Source organism: Hyperolius riggenbachi, chromosome 2 (assembly GCF_040937935.1).
Source record: "Hyperolius riggenbachi isolate aHypRig1 chromosome 2, aHypRig1.pri, whole genome shotgun sequence".
Classification (NCBI taxonomy): Eukaryota; Metazoa; Chordata; class Amphibia; order Anura; family Hyperoliidae; genus Hyperolius; species Hyperolius riggenbachi.
This window is the reverse complement of record NC_090647.1, coordinates 495,096,316-495,114,472: the sequence shown is the minus strand read 5'-3', so window position 1 is coordinate 495,114,472 and position 18,157 is coordinate 495,096,316. Positions and strand designations below refer to the sequence as shown.

General features: G+C 42.3%; 1 protein-coding gene across 1 annotated transcript in view; it reads left to right on the top strand.

Moving 5' to 3' along the window:
• TTC3 (tetratricopeptide repeat domain 3) overlaps positions 1-18,157 on the top strand; it is a 155,620-nt gene that overhangs the window by 70,444 nt on the left and 67,019 nt on the right. Inside the window, 2 exon segments of the mRNA XM_068270424.1 lie at positions 13,294-13,339; positions 15,512-15,572. Coding sequence (XP_068126525.1) covers positions 13,294-13,339; positions 15,512-15,572 — 107 coding nt within the window.

Here is an 18,157-nt window from a genome sequence, read left to right as displayed (position 1 = left end):
TGGTAAATGGTTATACTATACGCTCACCAGATATTTGGGCTGCCCTTCTCAGGATCAGCAAGCAACGCCTCTGGCCCAGCCAGTACACAGGATCTTTAAAGGGACACTGTAGGGGGGTCGGGGGAAAATGAGTTGAAGTTACCCACCCCTTCTAATGGTCCCCCACAGACATCCTGTGCCCGCGCAGCCACTCCCCAATGCTCCGGCCCTGCCTCTGGTTCACTTCTGGAATTTCAGACTTTAAAGTCTGAAAATCACTGCGCCTGCGTTGCCGTGTCCTCGCTTCCCCTGATGTCACCAGGTGTGTACTGCGCAGGCCCAGTCTGCAGATGTCAGTCTATGGTCTGTACTTGTGCAGTATGCTCCTGGTGACATCGGTGGGAGCGAGGACACGGCAACGCAGGCGCAGTGGTTTTCAGACTTTAAAGTCTGAAATTCCAGAAGTGAACCGGAGGCGGAGCCGGAGCATCAGTGAGTGGCTGCGCGGGCACAGGATGTCTGTGGGAGACCATTAGAAGCCCCGGTTACTTTTACCCAGACCCCTCTACAGTATCCCTTTAAATGTGGTCTTCCTTTCGAGTATTCCAAACATAAAAGACAGAAAGTCACTGCAATAGTGTGATACTGTATGACTGGGGCATGAATAAATTCACCAGTGCTCCCAGTTGTTACACTGACACCCAGTGCTCCTTCACCATATACTCAATAAAGCCACTCACCACAGGTCATGGCTGACCCAGCACAGACCAGCAAGTAACGCTCTGCAGATACCATCAGCGTGTTCCTCCAAAACCGAGAATCCTAAGACTCAAATATGGCTAACATAGTGTAAAACCGCTTTTTATTTAAAAAATTAAAAGGTAGTGAACTTACAAAGTTACAGAAAATCAATGCGCATATCAGTTTCTCCTTGAGCTCACTCAGCATCCCTCGCTCTTTAGGCTCCGCCCTTTGTCAACTTGACTTCTAGAACATAATGTTGCTGTCCACTGCAAAGGCTGTGCTTTCTGTGTTCTTGACAACCACATGTTGATCCTGAGCACCATTATGGAGGTTCCCCCGACAAATCTTAAAAACAAATTTAAACGATTAAGCTGAGCACTTAACAGCCAATCATTTGGGTCTCCTCACGGGAACATTATGTTGGTGTCACCAAGGTGCAATGGATCACCTGCATCAGGCCTTATAGGCATCTGCCTATATTCATTGGGCTTCATATAGCTCATTGTTAGTATTGTGGTTTGGTCAGATTTGTTGGGTAATATCATGCCATTGCTAGGTAGTTGTGACCTGATCCATAAAATTCATTAATTGCTATTCATATGGGATTGGTTTTTCTGTCCTAGACAGTTTCAGCACATAGTATTTTATCCAATAATACATTAATCTATATGTCAGGCTACTCCCTGACATTCCTTTCATTATATATGTGTGTGCCTTTTTAAATTATCTCTAATAAAGTGCAGTTTTTTTGAGCAGCATATACTGGTTTTGTCCTCTTGTTGTTTTTTTTTAACAGCCAATCATTACCCGGGTGTTATGCAAAAAGCTATTACTACAGCACCATTGGTACAACTCATTCTAAAGATAATTTTTCGGTTCAAGTCAATAATGTGCCTACAAACAATTAAAGCACTCTTATTAGTCATAAAATAATATATACTCCTAATGCAATCTAAATACACATGGTTCTAACAGCCTATTTATGATAAATAACTTTATGTGATTACCATTTTTAACTATGGCTGATCGCATAATTATGACTGAAAACTAATTGCTACTGTAATAGAGTATTTTTAGCCACATTATTGACCTATCAGTCATATAGTGACACAGTGATTATCAAACAATAAAAACAAGAACCTAGAAATGGCACACTGGACTGCGACCGATCAGGGAATTGTTTTCCTTCTTACCCTACCCACTGGTAGCTCAGTCATGTGCTGCACAATTGTTTCGCTTTCCTTTCCCACAGAAACCGTACACTCTGCGTTTACCTGAGTGTAGGAGATGAGCACTGTAAAGACACGTTAATGTCACCCGCAGGATTGTTCTTCATCCTGACGAGCAACACAAATAGATAGTCTTTGCTTAACCGCTTTTCTTCCTTGTTCTCTTAATTTAAAGCGGATCCAAGATGAAAAACTAACTATAACAAGTAACTTGTGTATATATGTTATCTAAAGTTTAGATGGTTTACACAGCAAATCTAGCTGCAAACAGCTTAAATAGAATATGATCATTTCTTTCTGTGATACAATGACAGCAGTCATGTTTGTAAACATTACACAGAGGCAGGCTTATCTGCATCTTGAGCAAAAAAACCTAATACCCCCTCCTCCTCCCCTCTGCCTCTGAAATCTCTGGCTAGTAATACCTCCTCCTGCCCAGACTGAGCTCCCATGAGCCCTTGCTACTGTCTGAAAGGCTCTCTGAAAACCTGTGGGCGTGGCTTATTTAGTTTATAGGTAATTATAGTATTAAAACAAAAACAAAAAGTATTTGGCTTGATGAATGCCCTATAAACCATAGGAAAGGAACACAATTATGCAAGGAGTAAAAGTTCATCTCGGATCCACTTTAAAGTGGCCCTGAACTGAGAACTTCCTCTCTGCTCTAACAGATACGCAACAGCATAATAACCTTTGTTACAGCTGATTCAAATTCTAAAATAAATCAAGTCTGCTTCCATGAAAGCAGGAAGTAGACATACTGCAAACATCCTGTGCTTTCATATGAGCTTATCTGCCATGGCAGTCAGCTAACACAGCTAAGGGATCAAATTGCAACTTGTGATTTATTATAGATGAGGGTGAATTAGACAGGCTAAATTCTCTAAATGCATACAGGGTGCATTTCTCGACTTTCCTTCTGTCTTGTGCAATAGTTCATGCCCACTTTAAAGGCTGATAATTGCAGGGCTACCTCCACTATTGTTTCTGTATATTTTATTAGACAGTTCGTCTGTTAGGTAGGGTTAAAAAAGACGCACATAATGCTTCCAATGCAAAATCGCAGTGTGGTGGGAACGATGCGTTTTCCTGCTGTTAAAAAAATAAAATAAAAATACAGCTGCCTTTTTACGGATCCCTATTGCCAACATTCAGCTGCTATCAGCTGGCTGTAAGCCAACAGTGCGGATACTTCAGCAGAAACCAACCCAGATAAAACAAGGGTTTAGATCAGGTAAGGTTTATTCAAGCACAATAAAAAAAAAAAAAGTTTGTAGCATGGGAGCCAAAAAGGATTTTATGTTTGGGCACCTTCACCCTTCTTCGTTGCCCACTACACCTCCTTTGGAGGTGTCCTTCCTACTAGTGTGGTGCCATCTACAGCTAGTAAGGACCCCAGGAGAGCGACCATCCGGTTCCAGCAGGACCTGGAGTACCGAGCAGGGATGGGGTTTTCCCCGTAGGCGATATACGGTGGTTTTGGCTCCTGGTCTCGTCTGTCACAAAGGCTGCCATGGTTTCCCCACAGTGACAGTCTCTACTCATATTATGCATGGATGGATTTCCCTTTTTTTTTTTTGTTTGTTTTCTTTGCTGTCAGAGACCTAGTCACAGAGACGGACATAAGCAGAAATCTCTAAAATCTAACCATCAAGATAATTTAACACCCACACTATTTTAAAACTCGATTATTTTTTTTTTTTTTAATTTTAATACCTTTTTCTAACTTCTACTCTTAGTGCTATATAAAACATTAATAAAGCAGATATGTACACCTATTGAGCACCCATATTAGGAATACTGTACTAATACTGGTTATGGCCTCTGATTTGTCAGCTGCTCATTAATCCTGTAAATCTCCTATCACATTGCAAACAACAACCACCAGCCTGAACTGCTAATGCAAGACAGGCTGCCTCCATAGATTCATACTCGCACCAAGTTATGTGTACCCCTGCAGGAATAAACATTCAGCAGACCAGACTGTTTTTCTAGTCTTTATCTGTCTTGTTTTGATTACTGCGGCCTTGGCTTTCTGTTCCAGCTTGAAAAAGTGGATGCTAAAGTATTTCAATGTCTTCTGAGAGACTTTTCACTTGTAGACTGGTAATTTGAAGATAAGCTACATACACGTGCTAAAGGACAACTGAAGTGAGAGGGATATGCCAGGTTGCCATATTTATTTCCTTTTAAGCAATATCAGTTTCCTAAGATTCTACATTTTAAAGGGAAGGTCCAAGCAAAATAAAAAAGTGAGTTTCACTTACCTGGGGCTTCTCCCAGCCCCCTGCAGCCATCCTGTGCCCTCGCAGTCACTCACTGCTGCTCCAGTCCCCCGCTGGCAGCTCGGAGGTCGGCGGGACGCATTGCGTACATTTTTACGCATTCCCGCTAGTGCAGGAACATTAACACATACATTTTACGCATTACTAGTTCAATGCGTAAATTTTTACGCATTAAACCAGTAATGCGTAAAAATGTATGTGTTAATGTTCCTGCACTAGCGGGAATGCGTAAAAATGTACGCAATGCGTCCCGCCGACCTCCGAGGTCGGCAAGCTGCCAGCGGGGGACTGGAGCAGCAGTGAGTGACTGCGAGGGCACAGGATGGCTGCAGGGGGCTGGGAGAAGCCCCAGGTAAGTGAAACTCATTTTTTTTATTTTGCTTGAACCTTCCCTTTAAGCTGCACAAGTTATGTGATCGCAAAAGTTCCTTAGTTGGTTTGCCAGCAGTAACCTGTATTAGGTAGTCCAAACAACAATAAAATCCTGCTGCGTTCCTTATCAGTGTAGTTGCCAAAGATTGGTTGACTTCTTCAACTTGATTCGACCTCAGTAAAATACAAACATAGAGGGGCACATAGGGTGTCATGTCACACAGCGCACACCTTTAACCACCCTGGGTTTAAACCCCCCTAGTGACCAGGCCATTTTTTTTTTTTTTAGAACAGTGCTGTGCAGCTTTGTCAGGCTGCTGCAGTTTTAAGCCCAATCTACACGATATGATTCTTTGTGCGATTCGATTACGATTCTATTTACGATCTGATTAAATCAGACATGTCTAACTGGGATTAAATTCGATTTGCCATTGCAAAACAATGGCAAATCGAATTAATTCGAATCCCGGTCGGACATGTCGGGTTTAATCGGATCGTAAATAGAATCGTAATCGAATCGCACAAAGAATCGTATCGTGTAGATGGGGCTCTACAACTAGACACACAAATGATTCTTACCTCCTTTTCTTGTCCTTAACGGGACATTCTTCTGGAGGTGTCTAATAGCTCTTGCGATCCTGTGTTTTTGGTTTTTCAGGCTTTCTTTGCCTGATTTTCCCTCCCCTTCCCTCTCCTTCCTACTCCCCTGGCCTGTCCTGATTGGCTTAGGACGGCGATCCGTCCTCTTCTCCGCCTCTCATAGGCATCAGGATTTCTTTCCCCTTTCATTTGCTAACAGTCTGCTAGCCGTGATCGCAGCTAGCAGGCTGGGAACCGGCAGGGTTCGATCGTGCATACGCACCCATGTTCCCTGTTAAACTGCAGCTCCAGGACTTGACGCCAGTCGGCGTTAGGCGGTCCTAGGGCTGCCGCCACGGTCACGCCCATCGGCGTGACGCGCTCATTAAAATGTACCGGAGATGGTACACTGGAGCTTATTTATGCTTGCCTAGGGCTTCCTCCAGCTCCATAAAGACCTTGTCCTCCCTCGTCCGTCCTCTTCAGCCCCTCCATTCTGGCGCTATGACTCCTAGTAATCCGGTTAGTTGCCCCCAGTGGTGGGCTTCTGCACACGCTTGGCCTTGCGCATGCCCCCACCGCGCTTCCTTGGGAGCGTTCTGCGCTAGTTGTCTTACTTGTGTTACTTGTAGTCTTATTTGTGTGCGTCGGAGCATGCATGCCCATACTTGTCAAAGTTAAAGTAAAATTTAGCAAATCTGATTCAGAACTGCAGCCTTTCATTACTTAAAGTGTACCAGAGACGAGACAAAGTACAAGCTTCATACTTACCTGGGGCTTCCTCCAGCCCCGTCCGCACAGATCACTCCCACGCCGCCGTCCTTCTCCTGCGCCAGTACTGGGTCCTGTAACTTCGGCCAGTAGCGGGCAGTTTTATGCATGCACAGTGCGCTCCCTCCGAGTCTCTCTGACAGAGAATAGTACTGCACAGGCACAGTACTATTCTTAGCTGTAGAGACGGATAATAGTACTTTGTCTTTTCTCTGGCTTCCTTTAAAAGGTATGTAAAAAATACCGAACAAATTGCCAAACCACGAACTTCCACCTGTCAAATTGGTCTAATAGGGAAAATATGGTAGTGCCCGCATTGGACGAAATATATTGCACAGTTTAAAACCAGAGTAATTCTCCCTTTAATCCATCAACTAGCATGTCTGCTTGGAGGCCCCCTTTAGATGAGGTTTCCTTTCAAACTACCCCCCCCCCCCCCCCTCACCACCACCAAGCCAGACCCCGTTACTCTCTTACAGTACATGGAGTCCTCGCCCTGGCATATCTCCCTTAGAGTTTGCTCCCCAACTGGTTAGAACACTGGTTGTTTTTGTAACAAATGGCCCTACAATTTCCTTGTGAATGTTTTTGTGTTATTACATCACTGCAGCGACTAAAATGCTTTCAGTGCTGGACTTCGTTCTACATGTTTCTATGACAACAGGCACGAGCCTCAGATGCCCAAACCCTGCATCGGCATTTCTAGTAACTCTTCCTTTCCCAAAACATTTGCCAAATGATACTCCTTCAATCAGTTCTTTCAATGAATGTATTGCATGCGTTTCACTCAAGGGGTCTAAACAATATACCTTTACTTGTCTAGGCATGACTCCATAACACTCCAGGGTGGCCTACCTGAACCTTGAGTCCATGATCATTATGTCAGTAGTGACAGGGAACCAGTGTGGATGTTTACCGCTGGGCCATAAGACTTCTTACATGCTGATGAAACTTTTTTTTACATTGCACGTGTGTTTTTAGGGAATTGTTCCCCTATTAAAGTGGACCTGAACTCTTGCACAGGACAGTAGGAAAACAGCGCAATACACCCTGTATGTATTTAGAGAGTTTAGGCTGTCTAATCACAAGTTGTATTTTGATCACTCCCCTGTCACCTGCTAGCCATGGCAGATAAGCTCATTTGATAGCACAGGATGTTAGCAATATGTCTGCTTTCATGAATCAGGAAGTGGAAACCGTGCAGATTTATTTTAGGTTTTGTATCAGCTGTAACAAAGAAATGTTTTTTCTGTAAAGGGAACCTGAACTGAGTAAAATTATTGAAAATAAACACATGTAGCTGCAAATATTCCATACTACAGTATTACATACTAACCTCACCGTCAGTTCCTCTCAGTTCACCATTTTCTTCTTACAGTGATCACTTCCAGTTCTGACAAGATTTTTGTCAGAACTGAAATATACCAGTTACTGTCAGTTATATATCAGCTGCTGTCAGTTACAACTGAATGTGCAAGGTAATGTCCATGTTTCCCTATGGCTCAAGTAAGCAATAATACAGTTTAACAGTATGCTGACCAGGAAGCTGTTATGGGGTAATGGCCATTTTCAAAATGGAGGACAGAGAATTCCATTGATCACAGTGGACAAATGGGACGCAGGAGAGGAGAAAGAACTAGAGTAGAAGACAACACGGGAGGCAAGTATGACGTGTTTGTTTGTTTATTTTGACTTTTCATTTTCAGTTCAGGTTCTCTTTAAAGATTATGCTGTTGTGTATATTTTTGAGCAGAGAGTATGTTCTGAGTTCAGGTCCACTTTAACATTTTATGAGCCTTTCCCCTCCTGTAGGAGTACAGAGGGTTTCGATGATAATAAGTTGGTGTTTACCTTTAACATTTAAGACATGTGCTCTTAATCTATTTTTATTTATGTTTTGAGATGAATGAGATTTTTTTTCTTGTTGCTTTAGGGAAAATGTAGGTGATGCTTGCAGTGAAATAAATTTCATGTAAAGGTATGCTTAAGCAAAGAGTGTTAACTGAAAAGCCAGTGAAAATACAAGACGTGGCAGTGTTTCAGGGGTTTTGAGGCACATGCCCGTTGTCATGGAAATGTGTAGATGTGAGTCCAGCATTGGAAGTATCTAAGCGGCAGCAGTGACGTCATCCTGCAAGAACGCCCATGAGGAAGTTATGGTAGCTCAGTTTGTTCCCGAAGCAGCTGGTGTTCAGACCACTGGGAGAAAACCCCATGGGAGCTGCCGGCCATGGCTTCCGTGTATTTTATGTGAGTGGGAAGGCCTGATCTGTAGAATGCTGTGGAACTGTGAGTTATTCATTTGAAACCTCATGTGGAACACTGGATTCTTGAGGCTGCCTTTGCAATAAGTGCATATTATCGCTGCTGTACGCACTGTTTTTTATTCTCAACAAGCTAAGGCAATTTCTACCCACTGAGAGGTGTTTTATGATTGCGGAGGAACTGCTCCTATTTATCCAGTTTGTTTTTTTCATTCCCTTACTTTTGGCGGAGGGTGCTTCTTGGTGAAATAATAATACTGGCTGAGTTATTCCATTAAATAGTTTTTCAGGCCACTTAGTGTTTGAATGCAGATATAAATAAAAATCTACACTAACTCCCAATAGGTTGAGTGCAGGGCTGTGGAGTCGGTACAAAAATCATCCGACTCTGACTCCTCAGTTTAATTCCACCAATACCTCAACTCCAATATATTTCAGCTTTACAAAGTGTGAGTATTTGAGCTTTATAAAGTGTATGTATGTCGTGTATGTACTCTACTATAAGCCTAGCAAATTATATCTGACTCACTAAAAGTATAGTGGTCGACTTATACATGACTCACTAGCAACACTGTGCACATGGCATAATGTGTGCTAAATTTGTGACATTTCCATTTGCAGCAGTTTACCCGGTGGTAATAGACTCTTGATAAAGGAAATACCAAGAAAGCACAGGTCTGAACGTCCTCGCCACAACAATTAATAAAAAAGAGAGGCGGGGGAGAAATATTGGGCTACAGGAGGGGGGGGGGGAGGGGGAGTGAATAATTGCAGCACTTGGGGGCCTGGAGGAATTATTGGCTGCACTTAACCTTCCTGGCATTATGATTATTTCCAGATTTGGGGTCTAAAAGCCGTGCAATTTTTCCACAAGCTTTTAGACCCTAAAAACAAGAAAAGAGATCTGCAGCAGCTCCTCCATATAACTCACTCAGGCTCGGGATTACCGCTCTGAGCTGCGGATGTCAGTCCCAAGCTTGACTCTGGATTACCGCCAAGTAGGTTAACAGACAGGAGGGGTTAATGGCTGCAATACTGTATGCCGTGCAGTCATTAACCCTTCCTGGTTCCCAAGTGCAGCTATTCACTTTGCTGGGTAGACTTATACTTGAGTCAATAAAAAATGCCATCGTAAGAGGGTCAAATATATAAAAAAAAAATTTTAAGAGAAATTTATTTGCAACCCAGTTTTGGAATCTGTCAGATTATGGCCTGATATGCCAAGATGATCAATTCCCATCCAGTAGGCATTTACTCAGATTAAATTGTTAATGATGCCCACACAACCTCAGTTTCTATAGATTTATTTTTTTTTTTTTGAACCGTGGTCAAACCGCATGCATTATACTGCTCAGTACAGTGCAACAATATGAGGCCATCAACACTCCTGCTCTCCACCCTTCACATTGTTTTCCAAAACTGCAGATCAGGCTTTTCACCGACAAACTGATCAGAATCAAATCAAAAGAATTAAAATTTGATAAGTTAAGGAAGTAGATGTTTTAATCAAATCTGCCAGTAATTTAATCAGCCAGGAAGGGATTTGAAAATCTATATGGCCATATTTGGATACATGTAAAAAATGTCGCAGACAAATTTGGGTGCAGGATGAAGCAGATAAATGGCTTTCTGTGTTCCTGAACGAGTCCTGGCGTCACTAATTACTATTCCCCCTCCAGGCCACCAATAGTGGGGGAAGACTTAATTCAGCTGCCAGCTATTGCTGCCGGATGACTTACACTGTTTTTAAACAGTTGAGCTCAGTCTTTCGCTGCTGTCCAAATTGGATCCTGAGCGCTGCTTCAGCGGTTATTCGCATTATGGTCTATGGTGCGCTCAAATTTGCCGGGGCCAAATTGCTCGGCTTCGCCATATTTAGGTATGGTTAGAAATGGGTCTGCTTATTACACCTTGAAATCCTACATCTGAAAATCTGATGGCTTATCATTTCTGCCAGTCTCTAATAGGGGAGTCCAGGGATGATAAAATACATGAAAATCAAATAAGATGAGTGATGACACAGAACTGAAAACAGTTCTTATTTATTGCTAGGCTTTTATAGTGAGCTGGCATTGAAATTATTCATATGTACTCACAAAACACGTTGCTATGGTGCAAATGAACATATTCTTTTTACTTTTTTCCTAATTGTGTGGTCACTGAAGTAAGCGGTCTCACTTTTAAGATTTAAATGAACAGTAGAATCCCTTTTTATAGTAAATGCCAAGGGAGCAGGAAACGTAGTTTACTATATCAGTAGTTTACTATATCAGAATTGGTTTTACGTTGTATATTTATACGGACCTATTTGCTGGGACCAGAGGACTGAGTTTTCTTTAGCCAGAGGTTTACTATGACGAGATTCTACTGTATTTTATCATCCCTGGGTCTCTCTTCCAATCCCCTCTCCATTGTGTTTGTTACCCTCTATTAGAGGGTGGTCAGCTGCTTGTAGTTCGTGGGTTCCAGTCCTGTTTTTGAGAGAGAGCGACAAAGTACAGCAAAGATCCCTGAACTCAAGTGGAGATGGACCATGTTGGTTGCCCTTTATAGCAACTTCATTTTGTGGGTAACCCCCATTACAGTACTTTCAGGCAATGAGCATGATCAATGGTACCATGTGAGCTCCTGTTGTCTCTGTTTTGCAAGGTATCCATTCCTTATATCTCTCAAGTCTTGCTAATATGGAGTGACAAAGTTAGGCCCCTCGGCCACCCACCCCTTTCCGCAGTGAGGTACAACGGATCAATCCACCAGAACACCAGGTGGTATCCCATCCATATAATCCACAGGGATCAGCACATTCCATTTCAAATTGCAAATAGTCTTGCTTTTTATTGCAAAAGATATCAAAACATGAAATGTGTATGACAACAAGCACCAGCAACTTGCAGCAGATAGGAGTCAGACACTCAATGTCCATCAAATGCCAGCCAGTCGCCTTGTCCAGATAGGCATCGGAGGGCTAGAGTCCATAGTCCACAGCTTCAAACTGTATGTGCCTCAAAAACATGGCTGATCTTTGTGGATTATATGGATGCTAATAAGGAGTGTCTCTTAGTGGCTTAGAGCAGTAGCTTCTCCCAGCCTCCGGGAACATCGGCAGCACGGAGATGGGAAACTGAACAACTTCAACGTGTGCATAATCCTAATAAAACAATTATTAAAATGTATTTGGCAGTATTAACCTCCCTGGTGTTCAATTTCTGCTGGATTTCTGTGCAAAAAGTGGTTCAAATTAATGTTCTCTGCTTTTTGGCAGAAAACGTGCAGTTTTTCGCATGGCTTTTTTTTTTTTTTTTTTTTTATTTGATGAGAAAAAAAATGCAATAAAACGGAACCCTGCCTTAGAACTGCTGGGTGAGCCGGACTCGTTCATACTGCCAGCGAGGCTATCTTACTGGGGTTTTCAAAAAACAAAAACATTTTACATGTGCCAATTGGCTAGGAGCTATAATGACCTGATCAAAGGATTGTTCAGCAGGGCCTGGTTGTAGAAAGCTAAAAGTAAAAACTGTATGTAAATTATCTTTGCAGCTTCTCTTATGCCAGGTACACACCATGCAATTCCTCATCAGATCAATTAGTCGAATCGATCATTTCCGTTTTATGATCAAGAAAATTGATCAGAAAAATAATCGGAAATATACGTAGATTGGACTTGATGACAGTTAGCAACTAATTAGCCAGTGATAAGTGCCATAACCTTAAATTATTTTATGCACCAGCTAGGAATTCATTTCATGGTAGGTCAGTAGGGGAAAAAAATCAACAGTTTCGATAGTAGAAAACTGAGATTATCGGTGAACATGTACAAAAATATACTGGTGGGAGGGAGGACATGTACAGCCGCGCAGTGGCGTTCGTCTAGTTAGAAAGTGACCAGTGGCGAGAGACAGGAGGATCCTTGAGTGATGGCGCGGGGCATGTCTGCAGGGGGCTGGTAAAAGCCCAGGTAAGTGAAACATTTTTTTTCTTTACGTAAACTACCCGCAAATCGCTCTCCCGTGTGTCAAGGCCCTAAATTGGTTAGTGGTTTTAGTTATTTTCCTGCCTAGTGTTTTTTTTTTTTTTTTTTTTAACAGTTTAATTTTATTGATTTTCTTAAGAGGAAGACATACATCACACTGTGGTAGAACAGTAAAGTACAATTGTGGTTACAATAATATGAAAATCCAGCAAAGAAATTCTTGATACGAACCATCTGATTGGCAAGGATAATACAGATTCATAAACACAGTTATAGTATCCAATTAGTGTCATATATTGGGTTGCCAGTATCCAATAAACCACCTTGTAGATGAAGAAGACATAGGTGAAGAAGAGGAAGAGAAAAAGGGAAGAGAGAGAAGAGAAAAAGATGACCACCCATGCCCCGATTTGCCCCGCCCCCTTATTTCCGCATTATCTTTTCATCACCAGTGAGAAAGACAGAAAAGTTATCATGACAGTATTGGGATAAATTCCGAGTCCGTAGGGTCCATGATTCTGGATTCCCATATGCCCCAAACTTTATAGTATTTCTTTGGGCATCTCCTATTTAGGTATGTAGTTTTTATATAGGGGTAGAGAACAGTTAATAGACTTAGCCCACATTCCCAATGTAGGTACAGAGGGTTTTTTCCACAGTTTAAGTATTTCTTTGCGGGTCTGGAAACAGAGGGTTCTAACCAGTATCTGTTTGTGTTGAGTTAGAATATCTTCCTCCATTTTCCCCAGTAGTAAGAGACCTGGATCCAATGGGAGAGTAATTTTCAGTAGTCTATTTATGATTGATAGTACATCTTTCCAAAAGGGAACAATCTTAGGACATGACCAAAACATATGCACAAAAGAACCCAGCTCTGTTTGGCATCTCCAACAGGCGTTCCTGCCTAATTTAAGTTGAGATCGGCCCCAGGGGCTCTGCTGCACAATCGCCAGTAGAGTTTATGGAGTGAGGCTGTATCTCTGTGTCCCTCCACCTTAGTAGAAGCTTAGAGCTTCTTATGAATATCTCCTTTTGCTGAGCTGTGCTATATTTGTGCTTCCTCAAAATGTTTTTATTAAAACAATTGTATTTTTGTCTAGACATCTGATAACATGGCTAACAAAGGAGCTGAGGATTGTGACTCTGGTGAGTAGTATTCACTTTTGTTTTCTGCTTTTCATGCGACCATCTGACAATTTATATCATTTTGATTTTGGGTGGTTATATTTTATCACAGTTTGACCTAATTTTGAAGAAATATGAGCTGCCAGATCTGGCTGATTAGTTTATAGAAGCTGTTTGAAAGAACAGTTATGTAGGGTGCTGGATTGAGGGGGGGGAGAGAGTGATAATACAGAAGGCATGAAGGTCTTGTATCTAATGAGCTGCATACTTGTTTGACCTCTCTTCATCAGTGGGGCTATCAGAGGTCAAATTTATTTTTCCCACGGTCAGCTAGAGAAGGCCTCTTCTGCTCTGCTGCACGGGGCTATGCATGCGCCCTTGTGGCAGTATTGAAAAGTCCTACTTCTGCCACATGCAATAAATTCAAACCTGCAAACTGAGAGCGGTTACATCTAAAAGCATTGTTTCACTGAACGTTGTGCATCTGTGCGCATGTTGGGCATGTTGGGCATATAGGGCAGTTATTTCAGAAAACTGAATAAGACTGAAAACTGAATAAGGCCTCACTCACACTGGAGCGGTTTTCTAGTAATTTCAACAGCTTTTTCAATCGCTGGCAATTGCTAACGTTTTGAAAAGCGCTACTGCAATACAATGTGTATGGCAGTATTCAAACTGGGCGATCGCCAGCGATTTGCTGAAATCACAAAAGTGCTGCATGCAGAATTTGTTTTGCAATTTTGGAGTGATTGCCTTTTGTGATTCTATAATATATCATTGAACATTTCCAAAATGGCAAAAAAGCTGCATGCAGTGCTTTTTGTGATTTCAGCAAATCACTGGTGATCGCATATGTACGCGTTACATTTAAGTAGTGCTTCTCAAAACGCTAGCGATCACCAGCGATTGGAAAAATGTCTGAAATCGATAGTAAAACGCTCCAGTGTGAAAGAGGCCTTAAAGTGGGATAAAACTCTGACATAACATTCAATAAAAATTTGATTTCCTACTTTTTATTAGCCATATAGTGATCATATTTGCTTTTGCGCACATGTAATATTGCCTGTTTACAAATGTCAAGGTCCCAAAGTACAATTTATCTGCTCTGAAAATTTATCAACCACTTCAGCCTTCAGTGTCGTTTTGCCTTATGCATCCGAGCAACTTTCACCTCCCATTCATTCGGCAATAACTTTAAAACTACTTATCACAATGAAAAGATCTATATCTTGTTTTTTCCGACACCATTTAGGCTTTCTTTGGGTGGTACATTTTGCTAAGAATTATTTTAGTATAAATCCAACAGGAAGATTAAGAAAAAAATGCAAGGCTGACTTTTAACCACTTGACGACCGCAGTGTTAAACGGATGTAAACAAAGGGGAATTCTTCCCCCTTTCATTTACAAGCAGCCTGCTAGCCGCGATCGGCGGCTAGCAGGCTAAACTCCACACCGTGAACTGGCTGGGAATGATCACGCATGCACGTGGCCGTTCCCTGGGAAACTGCAGCTCCAGGACTTGACACCAATTGGCGTTAGGCGGCCCTTGGGCTGCCACCGCGGCCACGCCCATTGGCGCGGGGCGGACTTGAAGTAGTTGAGGAACAAATGCACTTCAGCCATCTCCTGTGTTGCTCGTGATCTGTATTGCAGTAATACCAACCTACTGCTTTCTTGTCCTTTGCACCTAGTAGGAACACAGCCATTTTTAGTGGAATTTTATGACTGGTACACACCATGCAATTTCCCATCAGATAGATGGGTCGAATGAAGAATTTCTAACAGGTCCAAACTGTACAAAATGAAAACGGGACAGGAAATTGCATGGTGTGTACCAGGCATTACAGAAAATGTTTTACGTGACTGATTGGGTATCAGTATTTTGTTGGTTATAGTTTACAAATGAAACACTGACTAGGACCTGTGAGACACACTTCTCAGTATAGGTTACAGGCTACATCTAGCCTCTCTGCTTCTGTCACATAAATCACTTAACTGAGAAATGGGGCCAGTGACTGGGGCATGCAGAGAGCAAAGGCCTTCCTAATTATAGATAAGCACATGTACCAGCGATTGCATCACTAGTGCAGCTCCATAGAGTGCTTGCGGATTTGACTGACGGAGCTCTTGTAACTGTAGCTTGCATCCACATGATGAAATACCAGCTGTTAAAATTCTTGACTTTTCCTCTAGCGTCTTCACAGAAGAAGGGAAAAACAAGAGTGAAAAGCAATGACCCGAGTGAGAAATTCAAGTAAGTTTGCATGTGTTGTTGTTTCTCATAGTGTAACGCTTGAAGAGGCACTCTATATTTTAGAATGTAAATCGGGGAGAAAGAATTCTACAGTGGGCAAACGTTGTCTAAATTTTCAGTTATCTGTAAAAAAAAAAAAAAAAAAAAAAAAAAAAGTGTACCTAAACTCATGCACAGTACTCTTGCACAGTGTACCTAAACTCTTGCACAATGTAAAGTTTTCATTCCACATAAGGGCTGGTTTCCACTAGCTGGCGTGAGTCTTGCAGGACACACACAGACACTTGTAGCGATGTGAGCATGCACCCAGATTGATTTTGTGTGTATTCAGGAGTGTGCTGCAGAAGTCTGCAGCATGCCATCCAGATTCGCAATGGCACGTGATCTGGACAGCAAGTCATTGGCCACATAATGGGCAATGTTTCCCTGGTGGACTCGCCTGGTGGGGGGGCTGGCAGGCACACTCTGATTTATGCTGAACCCAGTCCTAGTGGAAACAGGGCAGAACAGAAGTGCATGAGAAATCAATGTGGCAGTGTGCTCTGTATGTATGTTTACCTACATCAGATTGTAATTAGTTTATTCCTGGGCTCTGAAGCTTTAACCCTTGCTGTGCTCCCTGCATAGTTAATCCTGTTAAAACTTTATTTTTAGGATTATCCATAAATTGTAATGAAGCATTTTTCTCCCCAAAGGTTATAACACTGTGCATTCTTTTTAGGACAGAGGAATTTCTGGGTTTAGATCCACTTTTAAAGCACAACTGAAATGAAAGGTTTATGGAGGCTGCCATATTTATTTCCTTTCAAGCAATACCAGTTGCCTGGCAGCCCTGCTGATCCTCTGCCTCTAATGCTGGGGATACACGGTACGTTTCTGTACCGTGTATCGACCAGCTGATACGGCCAGCTGATAATATTCAGCTAGCTCGATCCCCACCCGCTCGATCCCCGCCGGCGGACAATGGCAGGGAATCGAGCGGTGATATGGAAGCGCCGGCGGGGCGAGCATATGCATCGGCATCGAGCCGCTGGCTTGATCTGGCGCAAATAAACGAGCTGTGTATGCCCTGCATAATACTTATATCAATAGACCATAAACAAGCATGCAGCAGATCAGGTATTCCTGAGTTTGTCAGATCTAAGATTAGCATGCATGCTTGTTTCTGGTGTGATTCAGACACTACTGCAGACAATAGATCAGCAGGGCTGCCAGGCAACTAGTATTGTTTAAAACCCAATAAATATGGCACCCTCCATCTACTTCTCACATCAGTTGTCCTTTAAGAACAGTAGTGGTGGAAGATGCACTTAAAGGGCAACTGAAGAAAAATGAATATGGAGGCTGCCATATTTATTTCCTTTTAAGCAATACTAGTTGCCTGGCAGCCCTGCTGATCCTCTGCCTCCAATACTTTTAGTAATAGACCCTAAACAAGCATGCAGCAGATCAGGTGTTTCTGACATTGTCAGATCTGACAAGATTGGCTGCATGCTTGTTTCAGGTGTTATTCAGACACTGCTAAAGCCAAAAAGATCAGCAGGGCTGCCAGGCAACTTGAAGTGTATAGAAGGAAATGTATATGGCAGCCTCCATATCCATCTCACTTCAGTTGTCCTTCAACAGAGGAGGAACAAAAACTTCATCCATCTAGTCCTTCCATTTGATGTTTTGCTGTGCATGTTATTGTTGATGGTGTTAAAGTTACATATAGTCACAAAGTATACAGGTCACTGGCTTCCCTGGCATTTCTCATTGCCAGGGATAAACTGTACCAATCAGCTTATTGTTACAGATGTCGAATGAGTCTGATCATAGTCTTAACATCAGTCAGCCATCTAATGTCTGTTGCCTCGGTAAAAGTAGTACCTCTATCAAGGTTTTTTGTTTGCGGTTAGGATATCTTTGATGTATGAAATAATGCAGGTCAATGTTTTGTTTTTGCATCTCTATCTGGTAAAGTTTTTTTTTTTTTTTTTATGAGCTAGTCTTTATTTATGTAGGGACCTCAAGGAACCTGGTCAAGTAGTTTACTGTATCAGAATTTGTCATACATTGTACATTCATACAGGTACATGGTCACGACCTGGGGACAGAGTTCATTATAGCTAGAAGTTTACTAGAACAAGAGTCTACTGTAAAATATTCATCAGTCATTTGATGTATGCATTCAAAATTGTCAGCTCATCTTCTGACCAGGAATGAATTCTTCTGTTACCAATTGTCTGTTCCTGTGCATACTCTGGCATGTGTTGTGTAGGGCAGGTTGGTTTCAGCCTGGGTGTGAGCTGGAAGGGGGTGGGATGGGGCTGCTATTGGTCATGTGGGCAGGATCCAACTGGGGAGTTTCTGGCACAGCTGCTTCTTGACCCCAACTGACCTCCCTCTGTGTGCACCTGATAGTTCCTGCAACTGACAGAATGTCAGACGCCACTGCAAGCAAACACATGTATATGGGTCTGGCATTCTGTTCCGTTCCAAGCGATTTCTATTTAAGAAACCGTACAGATTGATCAATCATTGGAAGATTGCCTACAGATTTCTTGGTGTACCAGGCCACCACTGTACAATTAGGCCTGGAACCT